This window comes from Dipteris shenzhenensis, chromosome 10, assembly GCF_047967505.1.
Source record: "Dipteris shenzhenensis isolate YYH24624 ecotype China chromosome 10, Dip_SZ_1.0, whole genome shotgun sequence".
Classification (NCBI taxonomy): Eukaryota; Viridiplantae; Streptophyta; class Polypodiopsida; order Gleicheniales; family Dipteridaceae; genus Dipteris; species Dipteris shenzhenensis.
Genome location: NC_141605.1, coordinates 25,055,741 through 25,070,942, shown reverse-complemented (window position 1 = coordinate 25,070,942; position 15,202 = coordinate 25,055,741). Strand labels below are relative to the sequence as shown.

At 44.1% G+C, this 15,202-nt stretch overlaps 1 protein-coding gene across 1 annotated transcript in view; it reads left to right on the top strand.

Annotated features, from left to right (window-relative positions):
- Window positions 1-15,202, top strand: part of LOC147897604 (pleckstrin homology (PH) domain-containing protein) — a 185,759-nt gene that overhangs the window by 104,085 nt on the left and 66,472 nt on the right. Inside the window, exons 33-43 of the mRNA XM_087380060.1 lie at window positions 4,363-4,463; window positions 4,694-4,986; window positions 5,100-5,184; window positions 5,344-5,631; window positions 5,724-6,125; window positions 6,278-6,608; window positions 6,694-6,852; window positions 7,036-7,199; window positions 8,596-8,779; window positions 8,914-9,183; window positions 9,302-9,499. Coding sequence (XP_087236186.1) covers window positions 4,363-4,463; window positions 4,694-4,986; window positions 5,100-5,184; window positions 5,344-5,631; window positions 5,724-6,125; window positions 6,278-6,608; window positions 6,694-6,852; window positions 7,036-7,199; window positions 8,596-8,779; window positions 8,914-9,183; window positions 9,302-9,499 — 2,475 coding nt within the window. The remainder of the gene's footprint in view (window positions 1-4,362; window positions 4,464-4,693; window positions 4,987-5,099; window positions 5,185-5,343; window positions 5,632-5,723; window positions 6,126-6,277; window positions 6,609-6,693; window positions 6,853-7,035; window positions 7,200-8,595; window positions 8,780-8,913; window positions 9,184-9,301; window positions 9,500-15,202) is intronic.

Below are 15,202 nucleotides of genomic sequence, written 5' to 3'. Positions count from 1 at the left end.
TAGCCGTTGACTTGAAGTCTATGTGATGAACCAAAGAATCATCTAGGCAAAGCCCAATGATTGCAATGGCTCTTGAGTTATGTTGCTTCCAAATCTTGCGCGTTGGAGCTTCCATTGATGTAGCAAGATCTTCATCATCTTCAATGGCATCCCAAACATTCTCCTTCATGAGAAGGAGTTGGACCTTTGTTTGCCATGTGGGGAATCCTTTTCCCGTGAATTTTTCCACGAGCAAGGAACTTGTCGATAGTGAACCCATTATAGTGAACCCATTGTGGAGAGAGAGAGAGAGAGATGCAGAGCAGAGAGAACTGTGGGAATGCGAGTTGAGAGCTACAGTGTGTCCCTTTTGGCGGGCAGCTGGCAATGTGCAGTGCAAGAAGGTGTGGGACTGTTTGCTGCGGGCAGAGGTGGCTACAGGCTGTTTTACTGCAGGCGGACTGTTAGAGGTGGCTGCTTGCTTCTTTTTGCGGACAGAGGCAAGACGGACTGCTTGTTGCTTGCTTGCTGCGGGCTGGGCAGTAGCAAAGGAGTTGGCACCTTGCCTAGAAGCTGAGCTGAGTGGAGTGGCAAAGAAATGGCACCTAGGAACTGAGCAGGGAGCTGCCACGAACCATGGAGCTGAGCTGAGTTGCCACGAGTTGAACAATCACCACGAGTTGAGAAGTCTGGTCGAGTTTGCCATTGTTGGTGAGGCTCGAGTGGAGAAGGAGTGGAGCTCAAAAATGGAATAGAGAAGGCAGCCCTCCAAGGGGAATGAGGGAGAGAGGCTTCAATGTCCTCAACCTCTTGGAAGTTAGCTTGGGTCTGCTACCATATGAAGATGCAAGACATGGAATGGAAAGGAAAGTAGAAAAGCAAGACTAGGCAAACATAATGGAAATGAAAGAATGCTAGAAAGAAATGTACAACCAAAGCAAAGTACTTATATGATCAAGAAAGGCTTGAGACTTGATGATATGAATGAGAAAGTACAATGCCTTTATAGGATAGGCACACTCACACTCTTAAGTGTCAACTGTATATGGGATAAGTCCCATAGTGACACGTGGCACTCTAGGATATAAAGTAGTATAGTACTACTCTAGAACTCAATAGAAACACACTAAAAGTCACTCAAATTGACTCCATTTCCTAACATATTAGCTATGGAATTTGTCCCGTCTTCGCCTTCTTCCTGCCATTCAATGCTAAGGGTGGCTGCTTTGATGTGTGCTAGAATCTCATTGTATGTATTGTCCTCGCTGAACCAGCCCTCAAGAAGGTCTTTTATCCTGATCTTTATTACATTGATCTGTTTAGCTGCATGCTTAATCTTGGCCTGAACATCAGTTTTATTTGGCTTTGTATCCACCTCTACAATCAGTTCCTTCTTGTTTGTTGCACATCTATGTGAACAAGATCCTTGACTGTAGAGACTAATTAAGTGGTATAATATAGATAGAAAATTTGCTCTTGAGGGCCAACTATGGGCCGCTTAAGGTCCCCTTGTTCATACGTCTTTGCATCTAGAGAGGGTTTTGAGGCAGCGACGGTAAGGATTTTCTTTACAGCGGTCAAAGCTCGAAGAGATTTTTAGGGGCATGTCTGCTCCATATTGGCCAGAGTGCTGATCGCACTCCCTAGCTGAAGGTGACCCAGGGAGGGACTGCTGCAAGGGACTGAGCAGAGGGGTGTATGATGCGCTGAAGGCAGGGGTGAGCGACGGGCTGAACGGAGCAATGAGCAACGGGCTGAGTGACAGGATGAAAGAAGGGGTGAGGGATGCGATGGAACTTGGGCTAGTGGTTCTGGCCTGCTCAAGTAGGTAATCTGCAAGGATACGGATGCCTTTTTTCGCATATGTGACCTGTGTTGGCAGATGTCTGCAGTTAGTTGACTTCTCTTGGATCCCCTCACAAGAGGAAAAACAGTTGGCGCAACATGTGCCATATGAGGTATTCAATAGAACCAGGTTTTGGTTTAGGCTATGGCCAATCTACAGTCGTGGAAGATCAATGTTTTCTTTTGGCTAGTAGTAGATGGTAGATTTCCCATTGGACCATGGTTGGAGCAGCAACAAATGAGGAGAAGAACAAGAGACTGGGAGAACATTCCCCACTAGTTATGAAGTTGTCCCACTAGAGGATCTGGCAGAGTTCGCTCAGGATCGTTGCATGGGTGTGGGGGATTCAACTAGTGTCGATGTGGCAGATGGACATTGGGGAGACAACACTTTCTCCATAGATGTGAACTCTCCCGCCTACCTGGTGGATCGAGAGCCAGTTATGAGCCTATATGTGGTACCCCACCTTTCGGAGTGCCTTAACTTCTCTCTAGAGGATAGTGTTTGGGAGACATCTAGTTGCTAGCATTATGGCTGTAACACTTGTGCATTTTGGTGGGAGCAACAAGCTGCTACCACCTCATCAACACATGGCTAGATATTACTTACCATTTGGGAGAAAGGTATAGAGGGTCCTAAACTACCAAGTTGTGTGAGAGTTTCTGCAAGACATGGCATATAAGGAGCTTCTAGGATATCACGAGTCGAGGAATCTGTTTGATGTATAGCCCTTCACATTGGTTATTAGCACAGCCTACCATAGGTAGTGAGTCGGGACCTGAAGAAGCAGTCTGCATATTATTTGTGCTTCTCCTTCAGCCTCACACACACGCACACGCACACGCACTTGCACAATATCTTCACATCTGCCTTATTTTATTTGAACCTGGGGATGCAGGGTTTCAAACCCGAGACAAAAAGGGCATGCAATGTAAATTTAGAATAGAAATATTCAACCATGGTCACAAGTTTTATTACCTTCAGAAATTTTATACATTCTGGAGAGGGATTGTTATTGAAATACGCTCATGCGGGCACACAAACACAGATGCTCACACGCACAAACAATATCTTCTCTCTTCTCGGTCTTTATAATCTATTCATAGCAGCTGGCCTCTCAACATTCGTTACATATGCCAGTTCTATGTGAACATTTGCCAAACATAAGTGAGAAGCACTGAAAGAGACCTTCAGCAAATGCTTATGGTTAGGAGGAGGACAAAGAAGACACATTCTTATCCTATGGTATGCCATTTTTACAAACCAAGGGTGGGAGGATTGGGTATGCTAAACTTCCGGATGAGGGAATAGTGTATGGGAAGTGTATGATGCTCATCTTCAATGTATCCTAAGGGACATAATTTACAAACTCTATCCTCTCTTGGTACATTCTCCTATCAGCCTGTTTCCGCCTGAAGTTCACAAGAGCTGCTGGTCCTTGGTTTGCACATTCATTGTTTTTTAATAACAAATTTCCTCATTGAGATAGTCCACTCTTCCAAACACTAGCATTAGGTTGATTTGTCTCTTGTAGAAGGCCAACTTCTGCATTACAAATCTTTTGGTGGGAATATCTTTGTCATGAATATTTGTTTTCCCCATGAAAAAGACTACTATCAAGTATAAAAGAAACCACCAATTTATCATGAAGATTGACTCGTCATCACCTAGTATCTACAAAGCGAGGTCTAGAAATTACATGTTGGCCACCAAGACGTGGACCACCTTAGCAGAAGCAACCATTGGTAGAAACAAATGCGGTGTTGATCAAAGAATGGGAGCTCATCTCCCAACACTAGATGTGTGATTTTTTGCGTTTAGTTTAAGGCTTAAGAGTGTATCCATTCCCTTGGAATTCTTGTGTCCACGCATGAATTCCACTTGTATGTTTGTGCACTCTAGACCCAAGTATTTGTATTTATATCCAACTCTTTTCCTCAAATGTGAATGCAACTTGTTTGCATCATGTTCCAATGAAAATGGTTTTTTGTCTTGGCAATGTTCGCTTGCATGATGCTGGAGGAATGGTGGAACTCATTTTAAGTGACTTTGCAAGACACTTTCATCTCTTGCAACTAGAACCACGTCGAGTGTGTATAGCGACAGGAGGAGGGTGCAGCCTATTATTTGAGCCCCTACTCCAGCGTGAGCGCATGATTTGACATTCTGTCACCCATGACTCTGCATAGTGTAGCCAACCAAAATGGTTGTATCTAACATAAATAATTTCTTGGAACATTGGGGTGGGGTTTTAGACAAGTTCACATGTCAGCAAGATCAGTCATAAGCACAAACAAAGGGAAAGTCTATGGTTGACAGCTTTCCATAGTGCTGCAACTTGTAATATTTGTTGATGTGCGGCCACATCCTGCATGCCAGAGTGAGATGAGAGGTGGTTGAATGTATGGTCCTGCATAAAAAAAATTCTGCACTTTTATTTGTTTAGGTGCACATTAGTTTCCAAGATTCTAAGATTTCTGAGTGATTTTTTGTTTCTACGAAATCTCGATTCAGCAGTTTGTGTGCTCTTCAAGCAGGCTATTGGACCAGAGCTTACATTTTATGATAGCATGAATGGTCATATGATGCCACAGGTAACTGAAAGGCTTATTCGGGCAAAAATGAACATGTTCTCAAGGTCAGTTTTTTAAATGTTTCAGCAAGCATGAATTTCATTTCTCTTTACGGTTTTGTTGATCTGCCACTACAGGGCAAGGGTTTGTTCAAGTTTTCTGTATACTGTGAATTTAAAGTCTTTTCATTTTGTCGGGATTAAAAACTCCTTAAACAAACAAAATCAAAGCTGACGGCAATGCTTTTATAGCATTATGACCAATTTGGAATTGTGATCCTTTTTTTAAACTGCAGGTTTGTCATGAAAGGAGATGACATAGAGTTAAATGCAAAAATAAATGGCTTATCTGTGGAAGCAAGCAGTGGGTTGAATGTTGTTGAACCAGTTGATACTGTAGTGAAGTACTCGACTCTTTCTGGAAAGCAGAATGTTCACATAGCTTTGTCAGATATACTGACAAACTTTTCATTTAGTGTCTTGCAATTAATTCTGAGGTTGCAAGAAGATATCACATCATTTTTACGAATCACAAGCAAGCAGGCGACTGTGCAATGCTCTCAGTTTGACCGAATATGGACTGATGAAAGTAAGTTGGAACTCATAAATTTTATCAGGCAACTTTTTTGGTTAGTATGCTCTTAATAAACCCAGAAACTGTGTAAAAGTTTGAAGAAATTTGCGGCAATCTATTTCTATCAGAAAGATCTGGTCAGCAGGGCATCACATTTTGGCGGCCTCGTACACCTCCTGGATTTGCAGTCCTCTGTGATTGTGTAACACCCACGTAAGTTCATTCTTCAGGAGCAAGATGTCTCATAAATTTACAAGCTGTTGCCATTTTCCCCCCATTTTTTTCGAATGCACAAACTCCTGCATTTCAGCTATTTCATACAGGCAAAATTTGCAGAAGCACTTTGAATAAACTTTGCTACCTGTTTTACAGTGACGAACCTCTTGCGAAGGGTGTACTTGCATTGAACATGAGTGTCTCTTGGGTTAAGAGACCTGTTAGTTTTGAGATGGTCTGGTCGTCCAGTGAACATCAACAATATGATGCATGGAAACAATGCTCTATATGGATACCAGTTCCTCCAAAAGGATATGTTGCTTTTGGTTGTGTTGTCACACAGGGAACTGAGCGGCCTACACCTACATCTGTTGTCTGCGTATCTGAAAGATTCGTCACATCATGCTCCATGAAAGATTGCATACTCGTTACAAGCTCTGAAATGTAGACCTCATAACTTAATTTTCTTCGTGTTAATCGCCTTACATAGTTTGGCTGGACTGAAGAGTTATAAATTTTGAGCTATCTTATGGCAGGAATGATGGTGAGGCTAGATGGGCTTTTTGGCGTGTAGACAATTCAGTGGGTTCCTTTTTTTCTGTTCCTGGAGTTGAAGATTTCTTAAAGCATAAACCCATCGAGCTGCGGCATGTCACAGTATCTCAAGGATTCCCCAAAGTTGAAGAAACAGAACATGTCAAAATGCTTGAAATGCCATCACCCACTGAACCTCCCAGTGAAACACATATAGGGAATAATGCTGCACAAGTACGGACAGATTTATCAAGGCCTCTAGTAGCAGGACACCTTTGTGAAACTGTAGCATGTTTTACGCTGGTCTGGTGGGACACGAAGGACAGCTCTAATAGAAAAGTTTCCATTTGGAGACCTGTACTTCCTCCAGATTGTGCTTTTCTGGGTGACGTTGCAATTGAGGGGTATGTGGCTATTTGTATATTGCACCATTTTATTCTTAGATATTGCATAGAGATTCCATCCTAGTTCATGCTAAATTGCTCATAAACAAGCTTAAGGTCTACATCATGAATGTCATGTAAGACTTTCTATGAAAACGTGACTTCATTTACAGGTATGAGCCTCCCAGTCTGGGGTTAGTATTGCGTGATCAGCTTGATGAGCCGTTGCTGAGAAAGCCATTGTATTTTCAACAAGTGGGGCATATTAAAAAGCAGAGGTCTGCCGATGGTGTTTTCTTTTGGTTTCCTGTGGCTCCACCAGGTTATACTGCACTTGGATGCATTGCGACTGAGAGCGATGGAGTTGATCCACGTATATCTGCTTCAGTGCGTTGTATTCGCAATGATCTTGTGGTACAGGCACAATTTGGACACAAGCTATGGGACAGTACCCAGTTAAAACATACCGACGAAGTCTTCAGTGTTTGGCCAGTAGAAAATAAGGTCGTAGCATGCTTTGAGTAGTTACAGTAGTAATATGCTTGTTGGACGAAAATAAAGTTTAAGATATATGTGCTTTATTTTTCAGGTTCGCACATTTGTTGTTCAGAAGGGTGTGAAAACTCCACCTAAAAAGCTGGCATTCAGCCTTGCAGACCAGGAGTTAGATAGTGAGCCAGACAATCTTATAGTTGATGCAGAAGTGGAAACTATGACAGCAGTAATCTATGATGATTTTCGGGGTTTTGTAAGTTCAATTCCATTCTAGAGCTATTCAAAAGGAAACTCATGGTGACAGTATATTGTTTTTGAAACAGGATCACTAATTTGTATATTCTTGGAAAAGAATGGTTCTCTTTTTCAAAAGGGCTGTGCATGCATGTTTAAATAGAATGATTCCCTTTTTCATGAGGATTTTTTTTTTCGACAGATGGTTCCACTTTTGAACCTATCTTTGTCTGGTCTAAATGCAAGCGTACATGGAAGACTGGATTCACTGTGCTCAACGGTGAACTTCTCTTTGACCACAATGACATACAATGGAAAGCATTATGCTTGGGAGCCTCTAATCGAACCCTTTGATGGATTTGCAAGGTGAGGGATACTTTTGAGTTTTTAAGGTTTGTGAGAGTGTCCAACTGACAGTACATGTAAATTAATTTTGCAATACAAATCTCAGTCTGTCGCCCTGTCATTCATCATGGGGAAAGAGAGATTCTGTTCATCATAGGAAAGAGCTTCCATTTTTGCACTGATTTTCACATGCCCCCCCCCTGCCCCTGAAGCATCAACATGGGAACAGTCGTGCTGCAAACTCTGCTATGATGATGTCCTGTGAGGTACACTGTTTCTTTTGAACCATATGAGAGAATATCAAACCCAACCCACTTGTCCTACAACCGAAAAGGAGCCTGCATAAAGAACTGTTTGCCTGACCAGAGAATCAAACAGACGTGTTTTTGTGTGTACATGCTGAAAATGTGCAAGAAAACATTGTCTCTCCAGTTGTGCGATTGAGGCATATCTCTGTTCTGCCAAGCCTGGGATGCCAATTTCATAGTAAAGTTGGGTCTTGTGAAGAAACTCCCCTAAGCAAACTTTTTTTTGGGGTGTTTTGAGGGGGGAAGGGGGGTGTGGGGGTTTGGGTGTTAACGTCTGGCAGAAGGACACAGAGGCCTTTGAATGTCACCCTCTATTCTACTCCATGAGTTACACCCATGGGAATCGTGAAGCAGCTTGATGTTGTGATGTGGTGAATACAATACATCGAATGGGATGCCTGCTTGTTGTCCCTGTAGGTGTCCACCTACTGGTTTGTTGGCGTCTAATTGGGGCCCTGATCTGCTATGGATAGCATGAGTGTCTGATCGTATGAGAGTCTACCTGTTCTGGTGACCTCATACATGAAGATTGTGGCATATATCGCTGGTCCAATAGTCAATGACTTGACTCATGTCTTGGATACATTGCTCAAAATACAGTGGTATTGCTGCCGATATCATAGTATCTTCTGTGGCAGATATCACAGTATCTAGGGCATCTGAGCTCCTCTGTCTCCAGCTCCTGCGTAGAGTATGTAGTGAAAAGAAAAATATTAAACAAAAACTTGCAAAAAAAATAATTCTCAGAGAGCGAGAGCATAAGGGAGCTTATGATTCTACATGCGAGTATGATATCGTCTAAGATTATCATGTCTAGGCTGTCCAAGCAGTTCTTTTACTGAACCACGTCTTCTTTTATATAACTGCCAATCTTGAACCTTGTTCTATTTTATGGATGAACCTGTCACATTAGCCTCATCTGGCAAGTGAGGTTTTCAACTGGGAATGTAGTTCAAGTTGCAAGTATTATGGTGTGCATGGGATGCTGTGGAAAGGGATATCTAAAGCTATCAGAAATCGTTTTTGCAAGTGATTTTTGAAAGGTGCCGTATGTGATTCTTTCACTTTGTTTTGTAATTGGATTGTATCAATTCGATTTTTTTTAACAGATATGATTACAAAAAGAACGATCCTCATATGGCGTCAAGTGGAACAGAATCTCAAGTCAGGATTGTCTCCACTAGCACTGTCAATTTCAATGTTTCTGTTGCAAATTTAAACATGCTTTTGGAAGCATATGCAAGCTGGAACAAGCTGTCAGAATTGATGGAAAGCTCAAAAGGAATCTCAGTGGTAGCTCACTCTTGTCAACCATGAGCCATGATTTTTATTATTGAGAATTGATGTCGTATAAGTATTGTTGAGTTTCCTTTTCTGTTTTTCATAAAAAATTGAGTCAGTTTTATCCTCTATCAATGATGCTGCAGGCTGGAGGATCTCCTAGTTCAGGAGAAAAGCCTGCATTGGAGCTCAGGAATAAGAAAAGCTTCCATATTATTCATCATAACAATTTGGGTGAAGATTTATTGATTCGGACAATTGATGTTAATGGTCAACCAAAAATAGTTCCTTTGTCAGCATGGGAAACGGCTTCTTTGGAACTACCTACATCCAGCAGTATATTGGATCCAGGCTTGGAATCGTATACAAAGAGGTCCACTGTGAAGATTGTGGCAGTACAAATAAGCGATGCTGAGGTAAGTATGAAGAAACTTGTCAATATGAGCTTGCTGCAATGGGGTTTTGGGTAGCTGGAACCTTCATTACCCACATCTGCTTTTTTGACGGTCAGGGTTTCTCCTGTTGCCTATGTAGCTACCTTGTCATGATAGATTTGAAAGTCAGAAGTACACGGCAAGTATCCGGATCTTCCCACAATTACAAACTTCAGATCAGCGTCAGCTAGAGCAGCAAAGTGCACGGACTCGGTCTGTTGTGCCACAGACCAATTCAAATGCTGGACGGGTTTTAGTTCACTGGGATGAAGTATTTGCCTTTGAAACAGAACCTGGGGTAAGATGTGTGTACTTTTTAGTGAACCAAGTTTGTACATCATATAGTTTTTTATGTGTCTCAAAAATGTGGTTGCAAATTGCTGAAGAGGACGCCTCATATGATATTGTTGGCCTAGTCAATTAAATATGCAAATCTCTTACTCAAGAAAACTTGAACTAGAGGATTAGAGGTGTGCATTCTAACCAGGGAATAAACTAATGACCCTTGTTTCTTTTTATCATTGGCTTCTTACAACCAGTATTCGTTTCCTTTATTAGACATCAGAGTGACGAGTTATGAGTAGCATGTGTCAGTTATGAATAGTTTGAGCTCCACGTGGGCCCGATTGGAGTCCCATCATCAGGAGTCCTGTTGTCTCCCGAACATGTCCAAGATCTTTCGTCGGCATCCTCGACTCCTCTTTAAAGGTGTATTCATGGACGAGGTAGGCAGCCTGACGTAGCGATGCGATAGTGATGGTACCTTGAATGCGTCAAGTGCTTGTGGGACCTTGTCCAGTCTCCTTCTGACTTGGCGTGCCTATAAGTCAGGGGCTCTCAGTCGTGGCATCTCACGACCACTTCTTCAGTGAAGTGTGGTGGGTCGCATGAGTCTAGACTTGATTTAGGTGAAGATTGCGGCACATCTCTAATGACACTACTCATATTGGTGTGTCTAGGAGTGAAAGGCAATGGTCCCTCTCTCAGATCTCATAGTTTTTGGGACAACACATCAAGACATGCTCCTCAATCTCCACCTTGTAAGAGTGCGCAACCTTAGACCTCTAGGATGCCGTGTGGCTGCAATCTCGTATCCTGCCTTGATCTGAAATCAGTGGGATGAGGTCTTGAGCTGACACATCGTGATGCATGGGAGAGGTGGATCTGAAAGAATCTAGGTGATGGATGAAGTCGTCCTTGCATAGGTGGAGGAAATGCTTTCTGTAGGAAGGACATCTTGGTTCCAAGTGACAGCGTGGGGATACCCATGTCGTATTGATTTTTACTTTCCTAGGCCGTTTGAATGATCTAATGAATGTCTTTCCATGTCAATGCAAGAAAGGGGCGTCTCATGAATAGTGGTGCAGTGGTAGGTGATTGATAGACAATGTCAATGCCCTGTGACTGAAACTAATGGATACTCATACATACCAACACTACTCATCTTTTTTAGTTGCAGATGATGAAAGATCCATCTATGGTAGTCCCTGCAGAAGGACAAGAGGCCTACAAGACCAAATCCATATTACATCGTGTGATCAACGCCCTATAGTGGGGGAATAGGAAGGTGTAGTACACCCTAAGTGTCCTACTAAACTGGTTGGAAGGAAAAAGCACAAATACTATGAGATGTTTGGGACCATCATCAAGGTCTAGTCATGAGCTACTGAAGCTCAGCTTGGACCTAGCTAGGGCCACACTGGGGAATCTGATGTATAAGGAAGATAATTAAGATCTGGAGTTGTCGTCCTTGAATTTGTTCCCTAAGCTTGGACTCGTGATATTAGTGATGTAGTTAAGCATCATGATGCTGCAATGATGATGCCTCACATGGGACGAGATTGCAGGGACTCAGCGCCTCGTCTAGAAGATCTAGCATCCCTCGATATAGAGTGTATCCTCCCTTGCCTACATTGTCCATTCTACATAGTTTGTTCATGCTTTATAGTCTCTCCCATGAAGAAGAAGTCTGCACTTATGTGCTGGCGAGGTTTTTTCCTAGTAACGAGTCTTATGAGCTGGTCTCAATGCATAGTAATCTTTGACACAGAGGGTGGCATATCGTTGATTGGGGTAGTCGATGACTTATCAATATTGTCATTGGATCTCATTATGTCTGGGGCATCTCATCAAAACATGTTCCTCCTCCTCCACATATTTGAAGACCTTGACGATGTTGTGTGGCGGCAATCTCTCCTGTTTGGAATCTATGGGATGATATGCGAAGCTGGCCCATGGTATGTACACTGCATGAGAGAGATGAATCTGTAAGTACTATGGCATATATAAAGCCATCCTTTCAGATACAAGGCAAGTGTTCCCCATTTTGGTGGCATTTGGTCATGGTGGGGAAGGCCAAATGGAATCACTAAGAACCTACCATAAATCACCTCTAATGACCCTATCTCTTGGCATGCCTATCATATTGTGGGAGAATCCAAGGAGTATTGGAATGGGAAGAGGTTATCAATAGACATCTCATGGGAACTAAAACTAGCCAGTGAACCATGCATGCCGACAATCCTCATCCCCATCAGTGACAAGCTATATAGAGGAGGAGAGTACCCTCCAGCATAGCCTTTCTCTACTTGCATCGGTTTGTCCATACTATCAAACCCAATCTAGAAAATTGATGCCCAATCTAGAAAATTGGTGATTTGGAATGACGCTTGTGTGTGGAGGTGGTGCTGCACATTACACCAATCTCTTGTCATGTGGTGTGCTCTTTTTTCCCCAAATGAGTTGTGTGAGCATCATGACGTAAAGTTTCTCAAACCTGACCCATTCATCATCTTTGTGGTTTATTGTTCACATGCCTCAGCATATAGCGCTGCTGGCCTTGCAATTCAAAAAAGAGCATTATGTGTTGACTTGGACATGGACCTGTAAGCATTGTGGCTTCATTCTCATTAAGAAGGGTGTCCTTTGCTTAATTGGGTGATTGGGTTGTGCTTTGATGTGAAACTTGGGTCCTATGAAAATACATCCCTTGTACACAGATCAACTTATTACTCTCTCCATTGGTTCCTCAACAAAAATGAATGACTCGCGGCGAATCTTGCTTTGTTTTTCCTTCTATGGTCTTGGTTTTATGAAGGGCACTACATCTGCAACCCTTTATTGTGTGAGGTATGAACATTGTTGTCATATAGTAAGATGGATACATGCTGATCCCATCCCTCTATGTATAGGTGAGCGCACTTGAGAGAGAGAGAGAGAGAGAGAGAGAGAGAGAGAGAGAGATTAACGTCCGCGAAAGACCTCAAGGGCCTATGGGACAAACTACATCGAAAGATGAAACCCATACAAGCGTCTGTTGGCTGAAACAAAGGGCGCGCTAGGGCCCTTGCTAAGTGTTATGCTAAGCTAACTCAAAAATTAAAACTGAAAAACTGAAAAACTGAAATTCTGGAAAAACCGGCTTAAAATACAAAACCCGGTGCCGTGGTGGCTTTTTGGTGGGTTGCGAAGATACCCTGGATTTGTGTGTGTCGAGCTGTCTCTCGTTGTGGTAGAGTTGTGGTAGAGGCCGTGGTCTCCTCAACCTCTATATTCGATGGGCTATCTCAAGAGTGGCACCTCGTCTATGGCGCTCTTCTTTGAGGAGAGCTGAGATTGACCAAACCTCGATTGTGTGTGCTCTGGTCACTCTCCATGTTGCGTGTGGTCTCCGCATCCCTCGCTCGGCAGTGTCGCGTCGTCTCTCCCTGCTGATCCACACTGCCCTCATGTTAGTTAGGTCTTCCTCCTCCATCCCACTATGTCCTGGACCTAACTCTAATGGACAGAAATCCATGACATGTCGCTGTGCTCAGTCTACCTCAGCTTCATGTGGCGTGGTCTCCTCCTGCTACTGTTTGATCTATCGCAATAATGTCTCTCTATGTTGTCACATCTCAATCAGATAAAGCCCAATGCAGACTTGGTTTTGGAAGTGGAACAATCATGAGAGTGGACCAAAGCCGTGTCCCTCTTGAAAAAGGGAGTGATATTGTCCATAGATCTCATAGTAGGCTAGGCATAGGAAATGTTGATGTGTCTCGACCGTCCCCTACGTGCATAACTTGCAGATCCACTGCTCTCTGGGTATGCCTGTAGCTCTCCCTGCCTTGATCCTCAGCTGATGGGACAAGACTTGCATCTATCTACTGGCAATCCTCAGTGCATGTGAGACTCCTCTGTCCTCGAGATATTGGGGTCTGATGATGAGTCCATGCTCTGATACTCTCAAGAAGTGGTCGTGATAACTGGATCTTGGTGGGGAACCCATGGTTTCCGCCCAAATTCCGAGACGTGTGGAGCTAGAGGAGATCTAACCGTATAATACGGTTAATCTTGTCTTGTGCGATTCGCTCGGGCAGTGCATCCATGCTGTACCAAAAAGGGGAAAGCCTGTCTATCTAAATATCGTGACTAGCAAACCATGTGAATACACATGTAGAAAATACTGTAGCGACCCTGCTCTCTACTAGTTGTCTGGATGACACTAGTGCCAGCCTTAGCAATCTCCAGTGGGGTAAGGCCCAAACTCTGTGGAGGAAAGTCACTATTTGAAAAATGGCAGCAACCTGTGGGGAGAGAGAGAGTTGATTAATGCCAAAGGGTCTATGAGATTGAAAAGTTTAGAGAGGGTATTTGTTCTTCACTGCCCCCTTGATGCGAGTTCGTCCTTTAGATTGGTAGGGCACCATCTCAGTTCAGAAATCTAGAGAATGGAGCTGAGCTCTTCTCCTCCCCGCCTTCTCCTTGCTGCCCTCTCCCCCGCCCTTGCTGCCTCCTTTTTCAGCCCCTCTCCCTCCCTCAGCCTCCCCCTCCCCCCCTCAGCTTGCTCCCTTCCCCCTCACTGTCCCGCCGCCACCCTCTCCCTAGTTATTCCCCTACCTGATCTGCTCCCCCGCCCCTTCCTTTCACCTCTTCCTACCCTGCCATGCTACCCCGCCCCTCCCTAGCCTGTTCACCTATCCGCGCCCTGCTGCCTGGCCTCTCCTTGCCTACCCCCCCCCCCCCAAAAAAAAATAAAAATAAAAAATCCAGCCCCTCTTCCGGGCTGCTGACCGGCCGCCCCCCTTACTGCTCTCCTTTCCGCCTCCCCTTCAGCTCCTTCAACCCCCCTTCCTCACCTTGTCTGCTCCCTCCTCTCCCCTCCCTACCCTCTACTCCTCTCCCTAGCCTTCTACCTCCCCTCCTCCCTCTAGCTCCTTTTCCTTCCCCCCTCCTCTCACCTTTCCCCTCTCCCCCTTCTTTCTCAGCCCTCCCTCTCTCTTAGGCTCTCCCCCCCCCCCCCCCGCGCCCCTCTCATCCTCAGGCCCCCTCCCATTCAGCCCTCTTTCTCCTTCTGGGAAAAAGAGGTTCTCCTTCTCTCTGTAGCAACATTTGATGGACGGAGCTTCTTCGTGTTCGAGTCGGCCCCTCGCCTCAATTGACGAATGGATTCCCATTCAGTCAATCCTTGTCCGGTTCCACTGGCTGCGAAGACAATTATCTTTTCAAAAGACGAGTTGCAACTCAGAAAGCATGTTGAGCTTGAAAGCTCTACTTCACTTTTCGCTCACAACCATCAACCATGGGTCCCACCCTTCCAAGATCACAAGCTAGGGATTGGATGCTTGCAGCCTTATCAGAAGACCTCGCTCCTCACCTTTCAAATGTACGCTTATTGGGACGAGGATTCTTTCAGGTGGTTTTTGATTCTCCTAAGGCCACTGCTTTGGTGCCCCAAGGCTAACCCTTGGCGCTAGCTTCAAGGAGGATTTTTTATCACCCTTCAATTTTGGTTTTGGTCTTGTTGAGGAGGATAGTCAGGTTACCTTTCTCTTTATCCGATTTCTCGGTGTACTGTTGACACCTTGCCACTATTGGAGCATTCTTGAGTGTGGTCACGGAGATCCAAGAGTACCTCCCTACCATGCCTTCATCCTGAGCAGAGGTAGTTAGGTCTTATGGGTGCCTAGTGTTAGGGTCATTGTCATTGACCCTAACATTATGGATGACCACGTTATGC